This window comes from Arvicola amphibius, chromosome 1 (genome assembly GCF_903992535.2).
Source record: "Arvicola amphibius chromosome 1, mArvAmp1.2, whole genome shotgun sequence".
In the NCBI taxonomy this organism is placed as follows: Eukaryota; Metazoa; Chordata; class Mammalia; order Rodentia; family Cricetidae; genus Arvicola; species Arvicola amphibius.
In genome coordinates, this window is record NC_052047.1 from 56397189 (window position 1) to 56415327 (window position 18139).

Here is an 18139-nt window from a genome sequence, read left to right on the forward strand (position 1 = left end):
GCCAGCACAAGTATAGAATTCAGTAAAAGCCCAGCCTCTCAAGTCAGTGAGATAAGGAAACTTGTCTCTTGACTCTCGAGAATGATTGATGATGCTTCTGAAGCTCCCATGCTGTTTGGACATGGCAGCCCAGTGAGCCTGCGAGGTCATGCCCACTTCCCTTGAGTCTTTCTGATTTGGAGGTGGGGCAGGCGGCGTAAGTATGCCTTTATTTTTGTGCCTATGTTTTTAGGTACTGAAGCTCAAACTCGGGGCCTTATGCTTGCTAAGTAAGCACTCTTCCTATGAACATTCCTAGCCCACTGATTTACCTTTGCCAAAGATGCTGTATCGTGCATGTGTGCCTTGTGTATGTGCCTGTGTGTGTGTGCCTGTGTGTGCACATGTGTGTGTGTGCACATGTGTGTGTGCTTGTGTCTCAGCGCACATGCTCAAGTGATATGGGGCATGTAGAGGTCACAGGACAGCCTCGGTTGCTGGTCTCTGCTGTCCACGCTGGCACATACTGTTGGCTGGTTTACAAGTGCAGTTGTTTTTACTCTTTACTCTTTTGGGAGCCAGCCACCCAGCTCCCAAATAAATATACATGAAGACTTATAAATGCTGGGCCTTAGCTTGTCTTCTTTCTAGATAGCTTTTCTTAACTTAAATTATCCCTTCTACCTTTTGCCTCTGGACTTTTACCTTTTCCCCCCTATTTCTGTGTATCATTTCTTTCCTTCTTACTCTGTGTCTGACCATGTGACTGGGTGGTTGGCCCCTAGCATCCTCCTCTTCTCCTTTCTCTTGCTCCTCGATCTCCTCTTCCAGATTTTTCCTCCTATTGGTTTCCTCTGCCTGCTAGCCTCACCTGTCCTTCTCCTGCCTAGCTATTGCCATTCAGCGCTTTATCGGATCAGCCAGGTGTGTTAGACAGGCAAACGAACACAGCTTCATAGAGTTAAACAAATGCGGCATGAAAGAATGCAGCACATCTTTGTTTCATTAAACAGATGTTCCACAGCATAAACCAATGTAACATAGTATTCCGCAACGTACAAGCTTCTAGGGTTTCTCCTTATCTCTGCTTTCCATCCCACTGCAGGAGTGCTGGGATTACAGACACACACCCCTGTGGGGATTCAAAGGGCTTTACCCACGGAGACGTCTCCCTACGCTCACAGGCGCCGTCTAATCACCTCCAGTGATTCATTTGCATCAGATGATGAGCAAAGAATGTGCATTGACAGATGCATGCATTAAGCTAAAATTCTAGGGCGTGGCTGGGCAATAGTGCCGCACACATTTGCTCGCAGCACTTAGGAGGCAGAGGTAGGTATAATTTTGAGGCCAACCTGGTCTACAAAGAGAGTTCCAGGACAGCCAGGACCGTTAACAGAGAAGCCCTGTCTTGGGGAAAAAACATTGAGGGTGTGGTTCACTTCTTTTGTAATGAACTTGTCAGTTACCAGAACCAGTCATACCTATACTGATCGAATCAAAATTTAAAGATTTGAGAGAACGACTGACTTTTTAAATTTAAAAAAAAAAATTTAGTGAACTGAAGCAACCTACTTAGCTAATCAGAAACTTCTGTATTTGTTTGGAGTAATGAGATAGTTTCCTGTTGGGAGTTTTTATTTTAAAATTCTGCCTCAGGAAGAGCATCAACAAACACAAACATAGAACCTAGCACACTGTGACCTATAGTGAGAAGACAGAAGAGAATTGCACTGAATTACTCTTGCAGTAATCCAAGATCTTTCCCCCCAGAGAGGGAAGTGCTAGGGACCATGCATAAGCACACAGGGATTTATGTTTGCACCAGTTGGCACCATCTTGATTTCAACCTGCCTTCTCCTTCAGAAAGAGCCATGTGGGTCTGCAAGCTGGTGCTCGTGACTCATCTTGTGGGCCATTTTGTGCATGTAACTCTTGGGAGTGTAATCAGAATCAGGTTATCCTCAATCTCCATCTTCCCAGAGTAACGCTGTTCAATAGTTAGCAATACACACGTACTTGAGGCAGTGGTTTACTCTGGTCATGAGTGTGCATTTTGTAGAGTAGAAAAATCTGGCGGGTGGGAGAAAAGCTTTAGAAGGTGTATGTAGGTATGAGGCCCCTGGGGTGGGGTAAGGGCATCTTGGAGCTTTGAAGATACTGGGATGAGAAGCAGATGGGAGAAATATTTTATGACTAATCTTTAAAGTGATTTTTTATGGTTTTCAATGGACTTTTTTTTTTAAAAAAAAAATGTATCCTTTTTATGATTCCACGAGTTCAGATCCCGGGTGAAGATGCCTCTTGAAGTCTTAGTTTGCGTTTGCGCAGATCTGTTGGTGTCTTCCAAGTCTGCACGCGGCACATCTGCCTGTGCGATCGTCTGGGAGGAATGAGCATTTTCTTAGCCTTCTTTTGTCAGGACTGGCAGAAAAACTACAAGTAGAGGAGTCTTGAGAGCTACTGGCACTGTATCACAGTCTGGATAACTTATTAAGAAAAGTTTATTTTGATTCCTGATTCTGATCCAAGGCTGAGTGACTTCGGATGGAGCTGGCCTTCAGCTGGCAGAGAATGGAGCTGAGGCAAGATTTCCATGGCAAGACACAGGCAGTGTGCTTAAGAGCTGAGCCCCAGTCACTTCTTTTTTTTAAAATAAACTTTTAAAAAAATATTTATTTATATTATATATATTTATATTATATATACAATATTCTGTCTGTGCGTATGCCTGCAGGCCAGAAGAGGGCACCAGACCCCAGTACAGATGGTTGTGAGCCACCATGTGGTTGCTGGGAATTGAACTCAGGACCTTTGGAAGAGCAGGCCATGCTCTTAACCTCTGAGCCATCTCTTCAACCCCCCCCCCCCCACCCAGTCACTTCTGAGAGGTTTTTTATCCTGGCATCCTATAATGGAGTTGGTTTCAACACAGATTCGGAAGGAGACAAGTCATGTTCAAACTGTGGCAAGAAGCACCCTGGAAGAAAGACTTGAAGGGATCCAGCTATGTAGTTACACATAGTGATGCCATACCAAAAGCCTCAATTTTAGTGATTCTTTTTTTCCGGGGGAGGATTTTTTTTTAAATCGTGTGTGTGTGTGTGTGTGTTTGTGTGTGTGTGTCTGTGTGTTTGTGTGTGTGTATCTGTGTGTGTGTCTGTCTGTGTGTGTGTGTGTGTGTGTGTGTGTGTCTGTGTGTGTGTGTGCACCGTAGCATGGGTGTGGAGGTCAGCACTTGATGGGAGTTGTTTTTTTCCATCTATCATGTGGGTCCCAGAGATCAAACTCGGGTCTTCAGATTTGGTGGTCGGCACCATCGTCTCTTGTCACCGTCCTCTCTTTTCTCTTTAAGGACATGGTCTCACTCTTTAGCCCAGGCTGGCATGCATCTCGTTGCTTAGCTCAGGATCGCTCCAGTCATCTTGCCTCTGTCTCCCACGTGCTGTGATTACAGGCATGGGTAGAAATCATTTGCTTCTACAGGCTCAGGCCCAGTGTCGAGGGAAAGTCACCTGGGGTTGCTAGTTTGTCTCCCTGTGGTTCCTGCCATACTTCTGTGGGTTCCTTTACACCCAGCAGAGAAGTGAGGAGTGTGACCACCAATGTTGAAGGCTGTGGGAAGATATAGAAGCCACGCATAGACATGCATCTTTTCACATGTCTGACAGTCACAGTTCATATCAGAAGCTGCTACCCGATGACAGAGGACCTAGGGTACAGATCTGGGGTGCTGGCCTAGGGAGAAGAGGCCACATAGCAATGCTGCCATGCTGCTATGTGTTCCGTGTCTCTCCTTGGAGAGCCAGAGAAGGAAGAGAAGAAGGCTGAAGGTACCAGAGCGGTGGTGAAAGGTGCTGTGACACGCTGATGTAGGTTCAACACCAGGCTGTGCGGAATCTGTCTCTGGGGTAAAATACCCTTAGTCTTCCCCTTATGCACATCCAGGAAGTTAATTTTTGGGAGTTGGAGTGTTTTAGTTAGGGTTTCTATTGCTATGAAGAAACACCATGACCACGGCAACTCTTATAAAGGAAAACATTTAATTGAAGTGCTGGCTTACAGTTTCAGAGGTTCAGTTCATTATCATCATGGTGAGATATGGTGGCTTGCAGCCAGACATGGGGCTGGAGAGGGAGCTGAGAGTTCTACATCTTGCAGGCAACAGGAAATGGACTGAGATGCTAGGCGTGGCTTAAATTTGAGACCTCAAAACCCACTCTACACTGACACACTTCCTCCAACAAGATCACACCATCTAATAGTGCCACTTCCTTTGGGGACCATTTTCTTTCAAACCACCACATGGGCTCACTACTGGGCATTAAACCGCCTTGTTATGCTAGGCGGGTGAACTACCACTGAGCTATAGCCCCGGCCCCCAGCCCCACCCCTCCCATGGCAGTTTTTACTTTGAGACAATGTCTCCAAAAGTGTTCTAGGCTAGCTTTGAATTTTCTCATTGTCTACATAGGTTTTGAACTTGCGATCCTACTGCCTCATCATCTTGAACAGCTGGTATTATAAGTTTGTGCCATGAAGCATGACTACATTAATTTTTGAACGGCCTAGGTCTGTGTCTGGACTCAAGCACTTGACTTACCTGTCTGCCTCTCATCCCTCTGGAATTAAGGGCCCGTGGAAAGACTTTTCTGCCTACAAGGAAATATCGCGTTTTAAAAAATAGTACATATTTACAAATCCCTGTTTGAATGTCTTACATTGTACTTAAGACTCACTGTATTCGAATGGGTACGAATGAGGCTTTCCCTTTGATCAGTGATGTTTAGCACACAAATTAACACAAGAGTGTGTAAGACAGTGGCACTGAAGGCAAAAAGGGGCTCCAGTCCATGCATCCTAACCTTACGCTCTGAGAATTGAGACTTACCTGTCCCCCTTTCCCAGTGAGGTCACTTGTGGCAATGAGCTATGAACCTGATATTAGACACTAAGCATGTATCCCCACACCTTTGTATGTGTATAGATATGGCGAGACTGGGGGCGGTGAGTGAGGCTGTGTGTGTGTTCACAGGCATGTATGTCGTACATACATGTGCTCCTAGGGGCCAGGGAATAATCTTGGTTATCATTCTCAGGAACACCATCCACTTCTTTTGAGACCAGGTCTCTCAGTGGGACCAAGGACTCACCAATTCTGCTAAGACTGTAAGACCAATGAGTCCCGGGAATCTTCCTGTCTGTTTCCCCAGGACTGGGATTGCAAATGCCTTACTGCCAAGCTTTCCACATGGGTGCTAGGGCTCACATCCGGGTTCTCATGCTTGTCTGGTAAGCACTTTACTGGTTGGATCCGTCTTCCCAGCCACTGGACTGATTCTTCGAGTGTTGCGGATAGAACTCAGGTCTTTGAACACACTCCATTCTGCTATTGTGCTATGTTCCCTTCTGAACTATTTCAAGAACCCAATGCACATAACTTTGGAAACATATTTGAATACCTAGATGAAGCCAGGCGGTGGTGGCGCACGCCTTTAATCCCAGCACTTGGGAGGCAGAGGCAGGCAGATCTCTGTGAGTTTGAGACCAGCCTGGTCTACAAGAGCTAGCTCCAGGACAGGCTCTAAAGCTGCAGAGAAACCTTGTCTCGAAAAACCAAATAGATAAATAAATAAATAAATAAATAAATAAAAAAAATGAATACCTAGATGACCATTAATTTAAAATTTTTAATCAATAACAGAAACTCTTCAGTGAAATTCTACCAGAAACTCGAGTAATGTTGCCTGGCGGCAGAGGAGGGAGACTGGGGTGGAGCTGCCCACAGGGAGTGGGAAGGAATGGACACAGCTTGCCAGAATTCTAGTCCTGTTCCCACAACATGGACTTTGTACCTTGGTTCGGGTCTCAGCTGTGCACAGAACAAAACTGTTTTCCAGAAAGAACTGTCAGCCTCATGGAATTTTGCAGCAAGTGTCTGAACATCTTTGTTTTCATGGGAGTCTTTTAGTGGTTGATGTAGGTCAGCGTGAGCCACAGGCAGGGAGAGCCCTGAAGCTCAGCTGGGCATGAGGGACAGTGGGTGTTGATGGGACACGAAAGGGCCTATCCAGAAGGGAGACCTGGCCCTGGCCTGACTTTCTTATCAATCACTTTGAGATTCTTCGGCAAGTCCCTCATTGTCTGGACCTCCGTTGTCTCAAATCCTGCCTGGTGGAGCGTCAGAAGAAGCCATGGTTCTTGTCCAGTTTTGGTCTAGCGCTTGTTATTTGAAAATGCCCCAAACGAGCATGGGTGGAAAAGTGAAAATTTTCCACAGTATTTCTGGGTTTGCACATGCTGCTTAGGAGGAGGGAGCTCTCCTATTAACAACCCTCGGGTCAGGATGACATTTAGGACTCATTTGTAAATATTGAAAATGTTGGAAATAAGTTGTATAAAAATTAGCAACTTCAGGCTGGTGGAATGGCTCTGTGGGTAAGGGCACTTGCCACCAAGTCCGGCAACCCAAGTGTGATTCCCAGAACTCATGCTGGTGGAAAGAGGGGATTGACTCTAGCAAGCTGTCCTCGGGCCTCCAGAGTGTGCCGTTGAAGGGTACTTGTCCATACTGTGTACCTATCCTACCCCTTCAATAAATAAATGCTAAGAGACAATAGCAACTTCAGTGTAATGTTAGGCTCATTAGCTTAGTCTTTTACCTACCTTAGGAAATAGGACTATCATTATAAGGATGCTATGTCCACCTAAAATAATTTATAAGTACTTAGTAAACCTATGTATATGTGTTGTATCCTTTTACTGAAAAAATAATTTGTTTGTTTTTTTCTTTATAGATATGGTCAGAAAAATCATACAAAGGAATTTTGACTTCTCAGTTGACTCAAAGGAGGTAACGTTTTGTTGTTATTTGTTATGAAAAATAGCAAGTATGAGAAAAGTCATGTCTAGCTTGAGTTTCGAAACTTTTTGACTAAGGAATTTTTATGGGATATTGTCTTATTTAATAGATCCCATTTGAGTGGCAGCAGAAACTTCACAATTGGTGATTGAGGAAAACCAAGTTATGTGTCATTTGAAATTTTCCTGAAAAAAAAAATACTAAGATTTTTTTGTTTGTTTGTTTGGTTGATTGGTTTTGATTTTCAGCTAAGGGAGGGAAGCTCCTTAAGCAGAAATGCTTGAGGACTCTTAGAAGCTAGACGCCTGGACAGGGGAGCTTGTTTTCCAGAGCAGTTCTCTCCTGGCTAGTCATTGCATTGGCTGAGCAGCTGCTCAGTGTGCACGCGGCTGGAATTAGAGGGATGCCGGAGATAAGGAAGGCTGCTCTTGGACAAGCCCCGGCCGGACCTTATGGTTTCAGGGCAAAGGGCAATGAGAAAATAAGTAGGTCTGAAGAATCATGCAAAGAAACAGAGAAAAATCAAGTAATTCTGAGCAGAAGCCCCGACTACACGTAGTGACTCTCACTGAAGGACAACGGGATGGGCCAGGTAGGAGGCGGCTTTGGGAGTGCTGGGGGGTAGGGTGAGCTCTGAAGCCAGGTGTGGAATAGAGAGAAGAGCAGTTGGTCCAGAGAGAGAAAAGTGACACTGGTCAGGTCAGGAGGTGAGAGGTCAGGGTTTGCCAAGAGCATCAAAGGATCTTACTGCCCTCCTTCAGCCCACAAGGCACTGCTGCTCCCCCCCTTTCCTTCTGTGACCTAAACAGGAGAATTGATTTCAATTTTGGATAGTTGTAAGTGTAAGGCCTGGGAAACACACAGACAAGTTGTATGCAGGGTAGTGGTGATGGGTGATAAAAGCCAGGGAAATGTGTTTGTCGTGTTCTTAGCCCTCCGCGAGGTAAGGAGGGCGTGCTCGCTCCTGCTCTGCTCTGAGGAGCCAGGGGAACAATGAGATAGCCAGGACAGGGCTGAAAGGCCCCAGCTGGCTAAAGAGTTCAGACCTTGAAGTTAGAAACATCCACTTCACAGCCTCTGTTTGTGGTGAGTGATACCCGGAAAAGGCTGAGTGGAGATGCCGGAGAGGGAAGCTACTTCGGAATCTGTTTTCACCTGTCCGACCTAGGGACAGTTCAGGAGGAAACCACCTTGCCTTCTGCTCACGGCCCTGCTAGGACTCTGCAGAGCATTTTCCTTCAATGCTCTCACATCATTTTATCACCAAACTCTTGTCCAGATTGGCTCATATCTCTGGACAAATGCCACGACTGCTGCTTTCCATGAGTCTTGAACATTAGCATGCCTGATGAATCTGATAGCCCCAATGGCAAGGGCTCCTCTTCTAGGAACAGGTAGGAATGGGGACATGAGCTCACTTGGGTTCAGGTCCGGAGACTCCTGGGAGCGGCCTGGCTACCTCTTTGCCACCTCTCCGATGGGAGAAGACACACTGCTCATTAGAACTAACATCCCATCTTTTGCACAAGGCAAGTGCACTCCAGGGATCCTGGAGGACATTTAGGAAAGAGCGCCCTGCAGGAGTCATTGGGTTTTACTGTAAGAGGCTCTGGCCAGCATCCGTCTTGAGTATCTGCTCATCCAGAACACAGAGAAGCACTGATGGCAGAGTACCGACCCATCCTGTCACATGCTGCCATTTCCCTTATAGTTTTTGCAAACGCTTCGCCAGGTACTGCTCTCTGCTTATCCGACCCATTAGTAGCAACACCGTGGATGTTCCCTAGAGCTTTTGATACTGTTCTTCAGGGTGGGCTGGTTCCTGGTATTTTTAAAGGCTCCCTTGATGGTTATAATGGGGAACTGAGTAGAGAACAATGAGACACCAAGGTGTGGAAACAAGATTTTAACTGCTGTACACCACAGCAATAAATTCATCCTGGATTGCCGCTCATTTAGAAAGAGAGGAGTGAAAATTCACCCACCCAAGTCCATGGAGGTTTTTGTTGTTACCCTGTAAAATAGATCGGACAGGTTGACTCTTAGGTTAGAGAAATTACAAAAGAATCAGCCATTTGTTATAGTTTATAATTAGGGTGACCTTCGTACATCCAGTGTGACCAGCCACAATAACCAAGTGAGGATAGATTTCCCAAGATTATTCATGTGTAATTATCGCGAGAGGGTTCCCTTAAAAGACAGATACCTGGCCTTACTCAGACCTGGGCTCAAGTACCATAAGGGAAGAGGAGTCTAGAAATGAGTTACACTGGAGGTCCTTATGGTTGTTGGATATGTGAGTGGTATCAAACTTGTAGGCTCACCCGGGAAGGTAGAATGGAACTTGTCAGGATGCTCAGGTAACCCTTGGGGATATGTCTATCTGAAATGTCCCCAGCCCCCAGTGTTTTCCGTGCTTCATTTAAAAATTAATAGGAACATGAGCATTGTTCTTTCAAAGCTGTGAAGATCTGCCCCAGGTGAGGAACAGTTTGCATCCATTCAGGTTTCCAAGCCAGAAAACTCCAAAGCGGTGAAACGGAGCCACCTCATTTTATCTGTGCCACAGATGGCATCTAGAAACAGCAGCAACTTTCTTCCCCACCACACAGGCCACCAACAGGGATAGGTTTATAAACTGAGCAGATTTGGCTTAAGGAGAAATCCACCGAGATCTGCTTTATTCTCCTCTCATCATTGGGGGTTAGTTCATCTTCACCGCTGACTGGTCCCCATCTCTGGGCGACGCTGAAGAGTCTCTGGTTTGGGGCTGTGGCTTTGGTTTCATTAGCTCATCAGTTGATTAAGTTTTGGTTGCAGGTGGGGCTTGCTGTCTAGGAGGTGATGACAGGAGATGGCTATACGGCAGCCATTTCTTCTAAGTGAAGCACCGTATTTCAAATGGCAAGTTCAGAGCTACAGAGCAGTGTGAAATAATATGTACAATGTCCAGACTTCCTGGAGGAGGTAGCATCTCTTCTGAGACTTGAGTTTCATTCAGGGAAGGAGGAATGACCTGAGTAGGGAGACAACCCGGGCAGTCAGAGTGAGGAGAGAAGAGAGGAATGTCCTGACAGAGTGACGCCAAACAACTTAGCATGGCCAGGAAGAGTAAGGATGTGAAGCCAAGATGGGGAATAAAGGACACGCTGGGAAGTGTGCGTTAGAAATGGCACGCCTTTAATCCCAGCACTCGGCAGGCAGAAGCAGGTAAATCTCTCCGATTTCGAGGCCAGTCTGGTTTACAAAGCAAGTCCCAGGACAGTCAGGGCTATACAGAGAAACCCTGTCTCAATAAACAAACAAACAAAAATAACCAAAATAAAAATAAAATAAAGAAAGAAACGGGGGAACTTCACTGGGCTCTGTTAAACAAGGGAATGACGCTTTCAGAGGGGACACTTTGGAAGAGTTGTCTTTGACTCTCAGACTCTAGGCTGCCCTCCCGACCTGCTTCATGAAGATCATGTAGCAAGCATATTAGTATCTGTAACTGCCCTGCGATTCTCTTTGTCCTAACTGATGATCATATTGACTTCAAACCTTCCAAAAACCCAAATGTGAAATCCAGAACCTGACTCTAATCCAAACACAAATTCTCAAATATATATACACTCAAGAATCTGTATTCCTTTCTCATGTTGATCCTTCTGCCTTGATTTTTTTTCCAATGTGGAATATGCTTACGGTTAATGACTCATGTGACTTTTCTGTTTTATTTTGATGCATGCTGCCTCTGCTACACACAAACTCCTCAACTGCTTTGATTTCCACAGCCAGAAAACATAGTCTTGACTTTGAAGGTAAACTGCATGCCTACTGTTTGTCTGAAGTCGGTGCTTTCTGCCCATCCCTGGTGTCGCCCCCATGGTAGTGTTTAGATTGATTGTTTTGTCTGTGTCTCAGCTGTCATATTTAATTTTCCCTTTGTCTGATGTCAAGATAATCTACAATGTGCTCAAAGATCGTGAAAATTAATCAACAAATAGCCAGAACCTGTGGTCTAGAAACCAGCTCTGATAACACCCTAGGACCGGGAATATAGTTCAGGGGTAGCACCTCTCTGATGTGTGAGGCTCTCTAAGTTCGGTTCTCAGCACTGTGGCAGGTGGGAGGAAAAGGAAAGAAGGAAACAATGTATTTTCATTCCCCAAACTGTCTGATATTTAGTTGGTAACATTGGAAAGGTTGTATATAACGTATAAACTTTTTTGCTTGATGTTAAAACTAATGCACTGTAGATATTTCAACATATCTTCTCTCCTGGGTTTGAGTTTATCGTCTACTGGAGTTCAGAAAATATTTAAAATTCCTTTCAAATACTAAATAATTTTGTTTGGTGAGAAATGGTAGAAAAATGTGTAAGTATGTGAGAATTTGTAGTATCTAGGCTGGTTTCTTTATTGACGAATGATATTAGTCCTCAAAGAAATGCTAAAATAGTCAGTTAATAATGGGTGTTTGTAGAACAGGCGAAAGGACACACACACACACACACACACACACACACACAAATACGCACACCCTCAGCAACTTCCCTTGCTTTTATTTCCTAATATTTTTTTTTCTTTTTTTTTTTTAATATTTATTTATTTATTATGTGTAAACTATTCTGTCTGTGTGTGTGCCTGCAGGCCAGAAGAGGGCACCAGACCTCATTACAGATGGTTGTGAGCCACCATGTGGTTGCTGGGAATTGAACTCAGGACCTTTGGAAGAACAGGCAATGCTCTTAACCTCTGAGCCACCTCTCCAGCCCATTTCCTAATATTTTTTAGCGTCAGCTGTACCCCAGTTCATACCTGAGTGCTCGTCTGTAGTTGATTGCTATCTATTGACTGTGAGCTGTTGTCTTCACTTTGTTCATCCGCCATGCCCGTGAGGCTCATCACGTTGATGGGCACTTTCCTAGTGTAAGGGGACCAGGGGCTCCCAGAAGGACGCAGCTGACTTCAGTTTTAGTGCTCTCTACCAAGGCATCGCATTTGCTTCTGGCACTGTCGTCAGACCCCAGTAATGCGTCCGTCTGTACAGCAGGCCATTTTAGAGAAGAGACCGGCATTGAGGCAAGGAAGGCAGCTGTTGAGAGCCAGGTAGATGGGAGGATGGCAGGTTTGTCAGCAAGTTCATTTTGCTGGAAATTCAGGCAGTCGATACGGGTTCACCGACCGGTGGGTGACTCTCCACAACAGGCGGCCAGAGGTGCACACGATCACAAGTTTCCATCAGGAGATGCTTTTGGCTTCTGCAGATTTCAAGAACAAAGGTCTTTGTTTTCTTCAGCTGTTTTTTGTCATTGCTATATTACACGGTGGACAGGCTAGAGGGAGTGGTGGTCCTGAGCTCATTTTCAGATTGCCACACTCACAGTAATGCAAGAAAATACACATTGTCTGGTTGTGGAAAGATAAGGTGAGGTGGTTGGACAGGAAGCTGGATGTGAGATCCGGTCTCATTGAGCGCCTGCAGGAGCAAGGCTCGTGTCTTGATTTATACTCATCATCTTAGCTGCTACATCAGCCATTGCTATCTTGCTTGCTCACCAAGCGTCAACCCGTGATTTTCCGCCATTGTTTAGAAACGTGAGGGCCTTGGTGCTGAGGGTGTAGCTCAGTTGATAGAATTCTTGCCTAGCGTTCATGAATCCATGGGCTCCAGCCTCAATTCCATCCGCAGAAGCTAGGCATGGGGACACACATCTGTAATTGAAGTATCCAGGAGGGTCATTCATTACCACTGAGATCAGCCTGGGATAGACAAACCACAGGGAAATGAGAAAACAAAGAAGAGAAATGTGACTTTGTGTGTGGACTGGAGTGAGAGATCATTTCACCCTCCAGAGCATTGTTCCATGTGCCCCAAGAACAAGCCAGCAAGGACAATAAAAACATATTAAGGTCTAAAGATTCCATGTGGAAGTTGTGCTGGGTCTTAAGCAACCCAGTAGGAGGAGTAGAGTCCCAAAAGCAGGTAACAGAGTCAGAGACAGCCCCTGCTCCTCACTGTTAGGAGTCCCACAAGAGGACCAAGCTACACAACTGTAGCATATGTTCAGGAGCCTAGGCCAGTCCTCTGCTTGGCAGTTCAGTCTCTGTGGGCCCCTATGAGCTCACAGGTAAACCAATTCTATGGGTTTTCTTGTGGTGCCCTTGGCCCCTCTGGCTCCCATAATCCTTCCTACCTTTTCCACGAGATTTCCCCAAGTTCTACGTAAGGTTTGGCTGTGGGTATTTGCATCTGTTTCTGTCAGTTGCTGGGTGAAGCCTCTCTGGTGACAACTGGGCTAGGCGACGATCTAGAAGCTTAACAGAATATTGTTAGGAATCATTTCAGTGACTAGTTTTGTTGTTGTTGTTTGTTTGCCAGTCATGTTTTGTTCTATCCTAGGTCTGGGTTGTCCAGCCTCCGGTCCTGGCCCTCAGTCAGTGTCAGGGGTGGGCTCCCTCTCATGGCATGGGCCTCAAGATGAACCAGTCATTGCTTGGCCACTCCCATAATTTCTGTGCCACCTATTCCCCAGCATATCTTAGATTCTTTTTATAAACACCGAAGTTTATCACTAGTCAATCCCATCTAATATGGTTCAAATCCCAGTCTCTACTAGTTCTGTCTTTCTGATGTAAAGTACCCTGTTTGTGTATGACTCGCTAGGCAGAGCTATTTTTAAAGCCATCTGGAAAGGAAAATGCCTTTGAAGTTGAAAGTAAAACATTTCCCACTCGACCTTGTTCTTAGGTAACTTCCAGGCAATTGAAAGGAATATGAAACTCTTGGCCAGAATTCTAGTAACTCAGTACTCCACTTCCTTGAAAAGCTTAGGGAGCCTCTAAATGGAAAAACACACCAATGCGTGCATACCGAGCTACTCACGACTGTGGAATGTTCTTTCTGTTTTGTGTGACATGCACTGTGTCCTTCCTTTACATTGCAGATTGCCTACTATGAAATTGGAATCCTTATCTGCACCATCCTGGGACTGCTATTTATTATCCTCATGCCTCTGGTGGGCTACTTCTTCTGTATGTGCCGCTGTTGTAACAAATGTGGCGGAGAGATGCACCAGCGGCAGAAGCAGAACGAGTCGTGCCGGAGGAAATGCTTTGCTCTTTCGCTGCTGGTGATCTGTCTGCTCATGAGGCAAGTCGAGTCTTGGACCATAGACATTAGGGCGTTGCAAGGTGACGGGGGAGGCCTCTTTCTACCTTTACGTCCATGCGTTTATTTTACTTTTCTAATTATTTCTTCTTCTTCTTCCTCCTCTTCCTCTTCTTACTTCTCCTTCTCTTCCTTCTCTTCCTCCTCTTCCTCCTCATCTCCCTCCTCCACTTCCTCCTCTTCCTCCCTTTCCTCTTCCTCCTCCTCCCCTTCTCTCTTCTTTTTGTGCAGATAGGGTTTCACTATATAATTCTGGCTGCCCTGGAACACACTATGTAGACCAGACTGGCCTTGAACTCACAGAGACCCAGCTGCCTTTGCCTCCCAATGTGCTAGAATCAATATTAATAAAGATATGCTCCAGTACACCCATCCCCTTCACCCCCCCGGACAGGATACCAATACATAGTTACCGTTAACTTTGATTTTACACATAGTAAGGACTGCAGAAGTCCTGGCTGGCTTTGAACTTCTGATAATGCTTACTCCGGCTTCCGAGTCCTGGGACTACAGGCAGGCCCCTCCCACACCTCACTGAATCCATGCATTTAAAGTGAAACAAAGCAGAAAGGGACATCAGAAGCATCCGGGTCCAAAGCCAGAGAGAAGTGCTTCAGTGTGGTCACTGAAAAAGGCCGGCCAAGATGCATGACTTTCAAATATACCCACCAAAGATTCACAGACATCTGTCGCCCAGAGATGACAAGGAAAAACAATTTGCAGATCTTGTAACCCTGATAAAAACAGAAAGAGGGGAGTACCAACACTTTGTTTTTGAGACAGGGTTTCTCTACATAGCCCTGGCTGTCCCGGGACTCACTTTACTCACTATATAGACCAGGCTGGCTTTGAACTCACGGAGATCCACCTGCCTCTGCCACCTGAGTGCTGGGATTAAAGGCATGTGCTACCACACACTGCAAAAACACCTTTTTAATATTTTCAAAAAAATAAAATATGTAAAATGATTGAAAGAAAACCAATGGCTGTCCTGGAAAAGAAATTGAAGGTTGCCTGGCAAGTTCAGCTGTTTGGCTCCTGAGGTTCCATCCCAGGCTGGGTGTCACCTCTGAATTAATTTAAACATGAATAACAAAGGATCATCACCAACAAGAAAGCCAGTTCATTACTTCTGACCCCAGAGGAGTGACCATGGAATTAAAGACAGGACTTCACAGTGACCGTATGTTAATATCTGCATAAACAGGACCTAAATGCAGGTGCTGTTAGTTTCCTACACTGCCAGCTACCCAGAGGACTGCTTACCTTCTCCCTCGTACCCTAAGTGAGCACATCTCTTTTGCATCTCCGACTTTTTTTGCACTGTCTGTCTGACTGACTCTCTCATGCATAACTCAAATCTGTTCTTTCTCATGTAATTCCTGATGTGTCTGTTTTTTCCTACTTCCCTTTGAAGCCTTCTCAGGATGGGGAGGCCCAGTAGCATAGGAGCTAACTAGTTATCAAAGAATGTAAGTTACAGCCTCCAGACCTCTCAGACTCAACAGGGCTTCACTAGTGTTTCCTAGAAGCTAGCAACACACAAGCTTCCTTCACTCACAGACTTGGCCAGCATGTTTTTCGTCAATACCCTAGGAATTAAGGGCCAGACTCATAGTAGAAAGTGACGTTTAAGCACACTGCCTCTCCTGTTAGAATGATTCCCTACTGAGCAAGCAAATCATTTCTTAAGAAACTTACCTGGTATATATGAGTGTTGTGTCTGCAAGCCTGTCTATGTACTACATGTGGTTCATGGCCAGTACTCATAAAGACCAGAAGAAGGCATCAGATCCCTTGGGACTGGAGTTATACATGATCGTGAGGCTTTATGTCGTGGGTCCTGGGATCTTAAAATGGGTCCTCTAGAAGAGCAACCAGTATTCTTAACCGATACACCATCTTTCCAGGCCCCCAAAACTAACTGCATCTTTTGCTTTATGAAAATGCATGTCAAAATATTATAGAAATTCTTTATTATGCAGATTTATCTAACTCAATAAATATTTGCATATGTATAAAGGGATTTCCATTTTTTAAAAATAAAAGAACTGTGTTTTCTATATTGGATTCCTCTTTTAAGTTGGACTTCTGTTTACATCTCTATAAATTACTTAGGACCTCATTCTGAATTAACTGTGCTTAAAATACCAAAATATATAAAGAAAGCTATAAAGTAAGATATAAACCTAGTTTCCATTTACATATTTACATATGGCTCAGCTAGCTTTATTCCTGAGATGCAGACCTATCAAAACTTTTTTTTCTAGGCTTTTTATTTTAAGTATATATTAGTTTGGAAAATTATTTTTTAAAAATCTCTTGATTCTCTAGTTTCTTACAAATTTAAGTTTTTTTCTCAACCTAAACAAAACATTAGTTTTCAATTCATAATTTCAGATTTCAACATAATTAAGCCAGAGATAATCTCTTGTTTAAGCAGGTGGCAAATTTAAAACTAATTAGATTTTATATTTTACATTAAACTTATCTGTATGAAAATAGTAGATGGGGTTCTTCTTCTTCTCCTTCTCCTTCTCCTTCTCCTTCTCCTTCTCCTTCTCCTTCTCCTTCTTCTTCTTCTTCTTCTTCTTCTTCTTCTTCTTCTTCTTCTTCTTCTTCAAATTCAGACATGTAGACTGAAGTTTCTGTCCCACCTGGCCCTACAGCTGTTCAGACTCAAAGAAATACACAAAAACTATATTAATCTATATTAATTGTAACACTGTGTGCCTATTAGCTCAGGCTTATTATTAACTAGGTCTTACAACTTAACCCATATTTCTTATCTATGTTTAGCCATGTGGCTTGGTACCTTTTATCACTGAAGCATTCTCATCTTGCTTCCTATACCTCTGGCTGGTGACTGTGACCACCTTCCTCTTTTCAGAATTCTCCTCGTCTGGTTGCCCTGCCTGTACTTCCTGCCTGGCTATTGGCCAAGCGCTTTATTAAACCAATATGAGTGACAAATCTTTACAGTATACATGAGTGTTTTCCCACAGCACAGACAGAAATTTAAACTTCTTTGCCTCGAACCTCTCGATTTACTATAGGTATTTTGGCATCTTCTCTTTGAATCCCTTATCACTTTTCATCATGATTGAGTACTGATTAGAAGTGGAAATGTGTAAAAGGGAAAGCAAATGATAATGGGAAGAAATTATGTCACCAAAATCAAAGGATTGGGTAGAAGGAGCAGAAGTTGGAAGCCACATTAGAGAGGCGATAGAAGGAAGGCCCAGCTGGAGGCAGGAGGAGGCCCTGCTGGAGGCTGGAGGAGGGCCCTGCTGGAGGCAGGAGGAGGTCCTGCTGGAGGCAGGAGGAGGCCCTGCTGGAGGCAGGAGGAGGCCTGCTGGAGGCAGGAGGAAGGCTGTGCAGGTGGAGTCCTCCCTTTCTCGCAAGCCTTTGGCTTCTGCTTCAGCAGAAATTGCATACCATTGCTGAATACTTCTGCCTAGATGGGCATAAATCCTTCCCCTAACCCTGAACATGCCCACTTGCCTTTGACTAGACTCTGCTCCATTCATTGATTCTAAATCTTACAATTTAGTGCAGTCAGTTTTAATATTATTCCTGACCACCCTGTTTTTCATGTTACTCCTTTACATTTTTTTTCAGTCTCCTAGCATTTTGTTTTTGGGAAAGCCATATGCGTTGAGGAGGCAGACTACCCAGGGTTCGGGGAAGCACGTGAGGTCGTGCTGTCTCTGAGCTTTCCAATAAGGCAGCTTTGGAATGTGAGAGCCTCGAAACCTGACCATGTGTTCTGTCGTCTGTGGAGGATTGCATCCCCCCTCTGTGACTGACTCAGCAGATGGTTCTGCCGCTGAATCAGTCACAGATGAATAGTACTCAGGAAAAGGCCAGCGCAGGCCAGCTCTCCTATCTCATTACAGATGGTTGTGAGCCACCATGTGGTTGCTGGAATTGAACTCAGGACCTCTGGAAGAACAGTCAGTGCTCTTAACCACTGAACCATCTTTCCAGCCCCTCCACTCGGCTTCTTTACGCTTATCATCACTACGACATCAGTCAATATAGTAAAGTTTTTATTAGTTGCTAGTATTTACACATTGCGAAGTTTTATGTAAGAACAAAGGTTTGCAGTGTTTGTAGTCGCTGGGAAGTTCCTGCAGTACT

The 18139-nt window shown here is 44.7% G+C and overlaps 1 protein-coding gene across 1 annotated transcript in view; it reads left to right on the forward strand.

Annotated features, from left to right (window-relative positions):
- The window catches only part of Prom1 (prominin 1), a 110576-nt gene that overhangs the window by 47988 nt on the left and 44449 nt on the right, over window positions 1-18139 (forward strand). Inside the window, 2 exon segments of the mRNA XM_042054961.1 lie at window positions 6777-6832; window positions 13773-13978. Of these exon segments, the coding sequence (XP_041910895.1) occupies window positions 6777-6832; window positions 13773-13978 (262 nt within the window).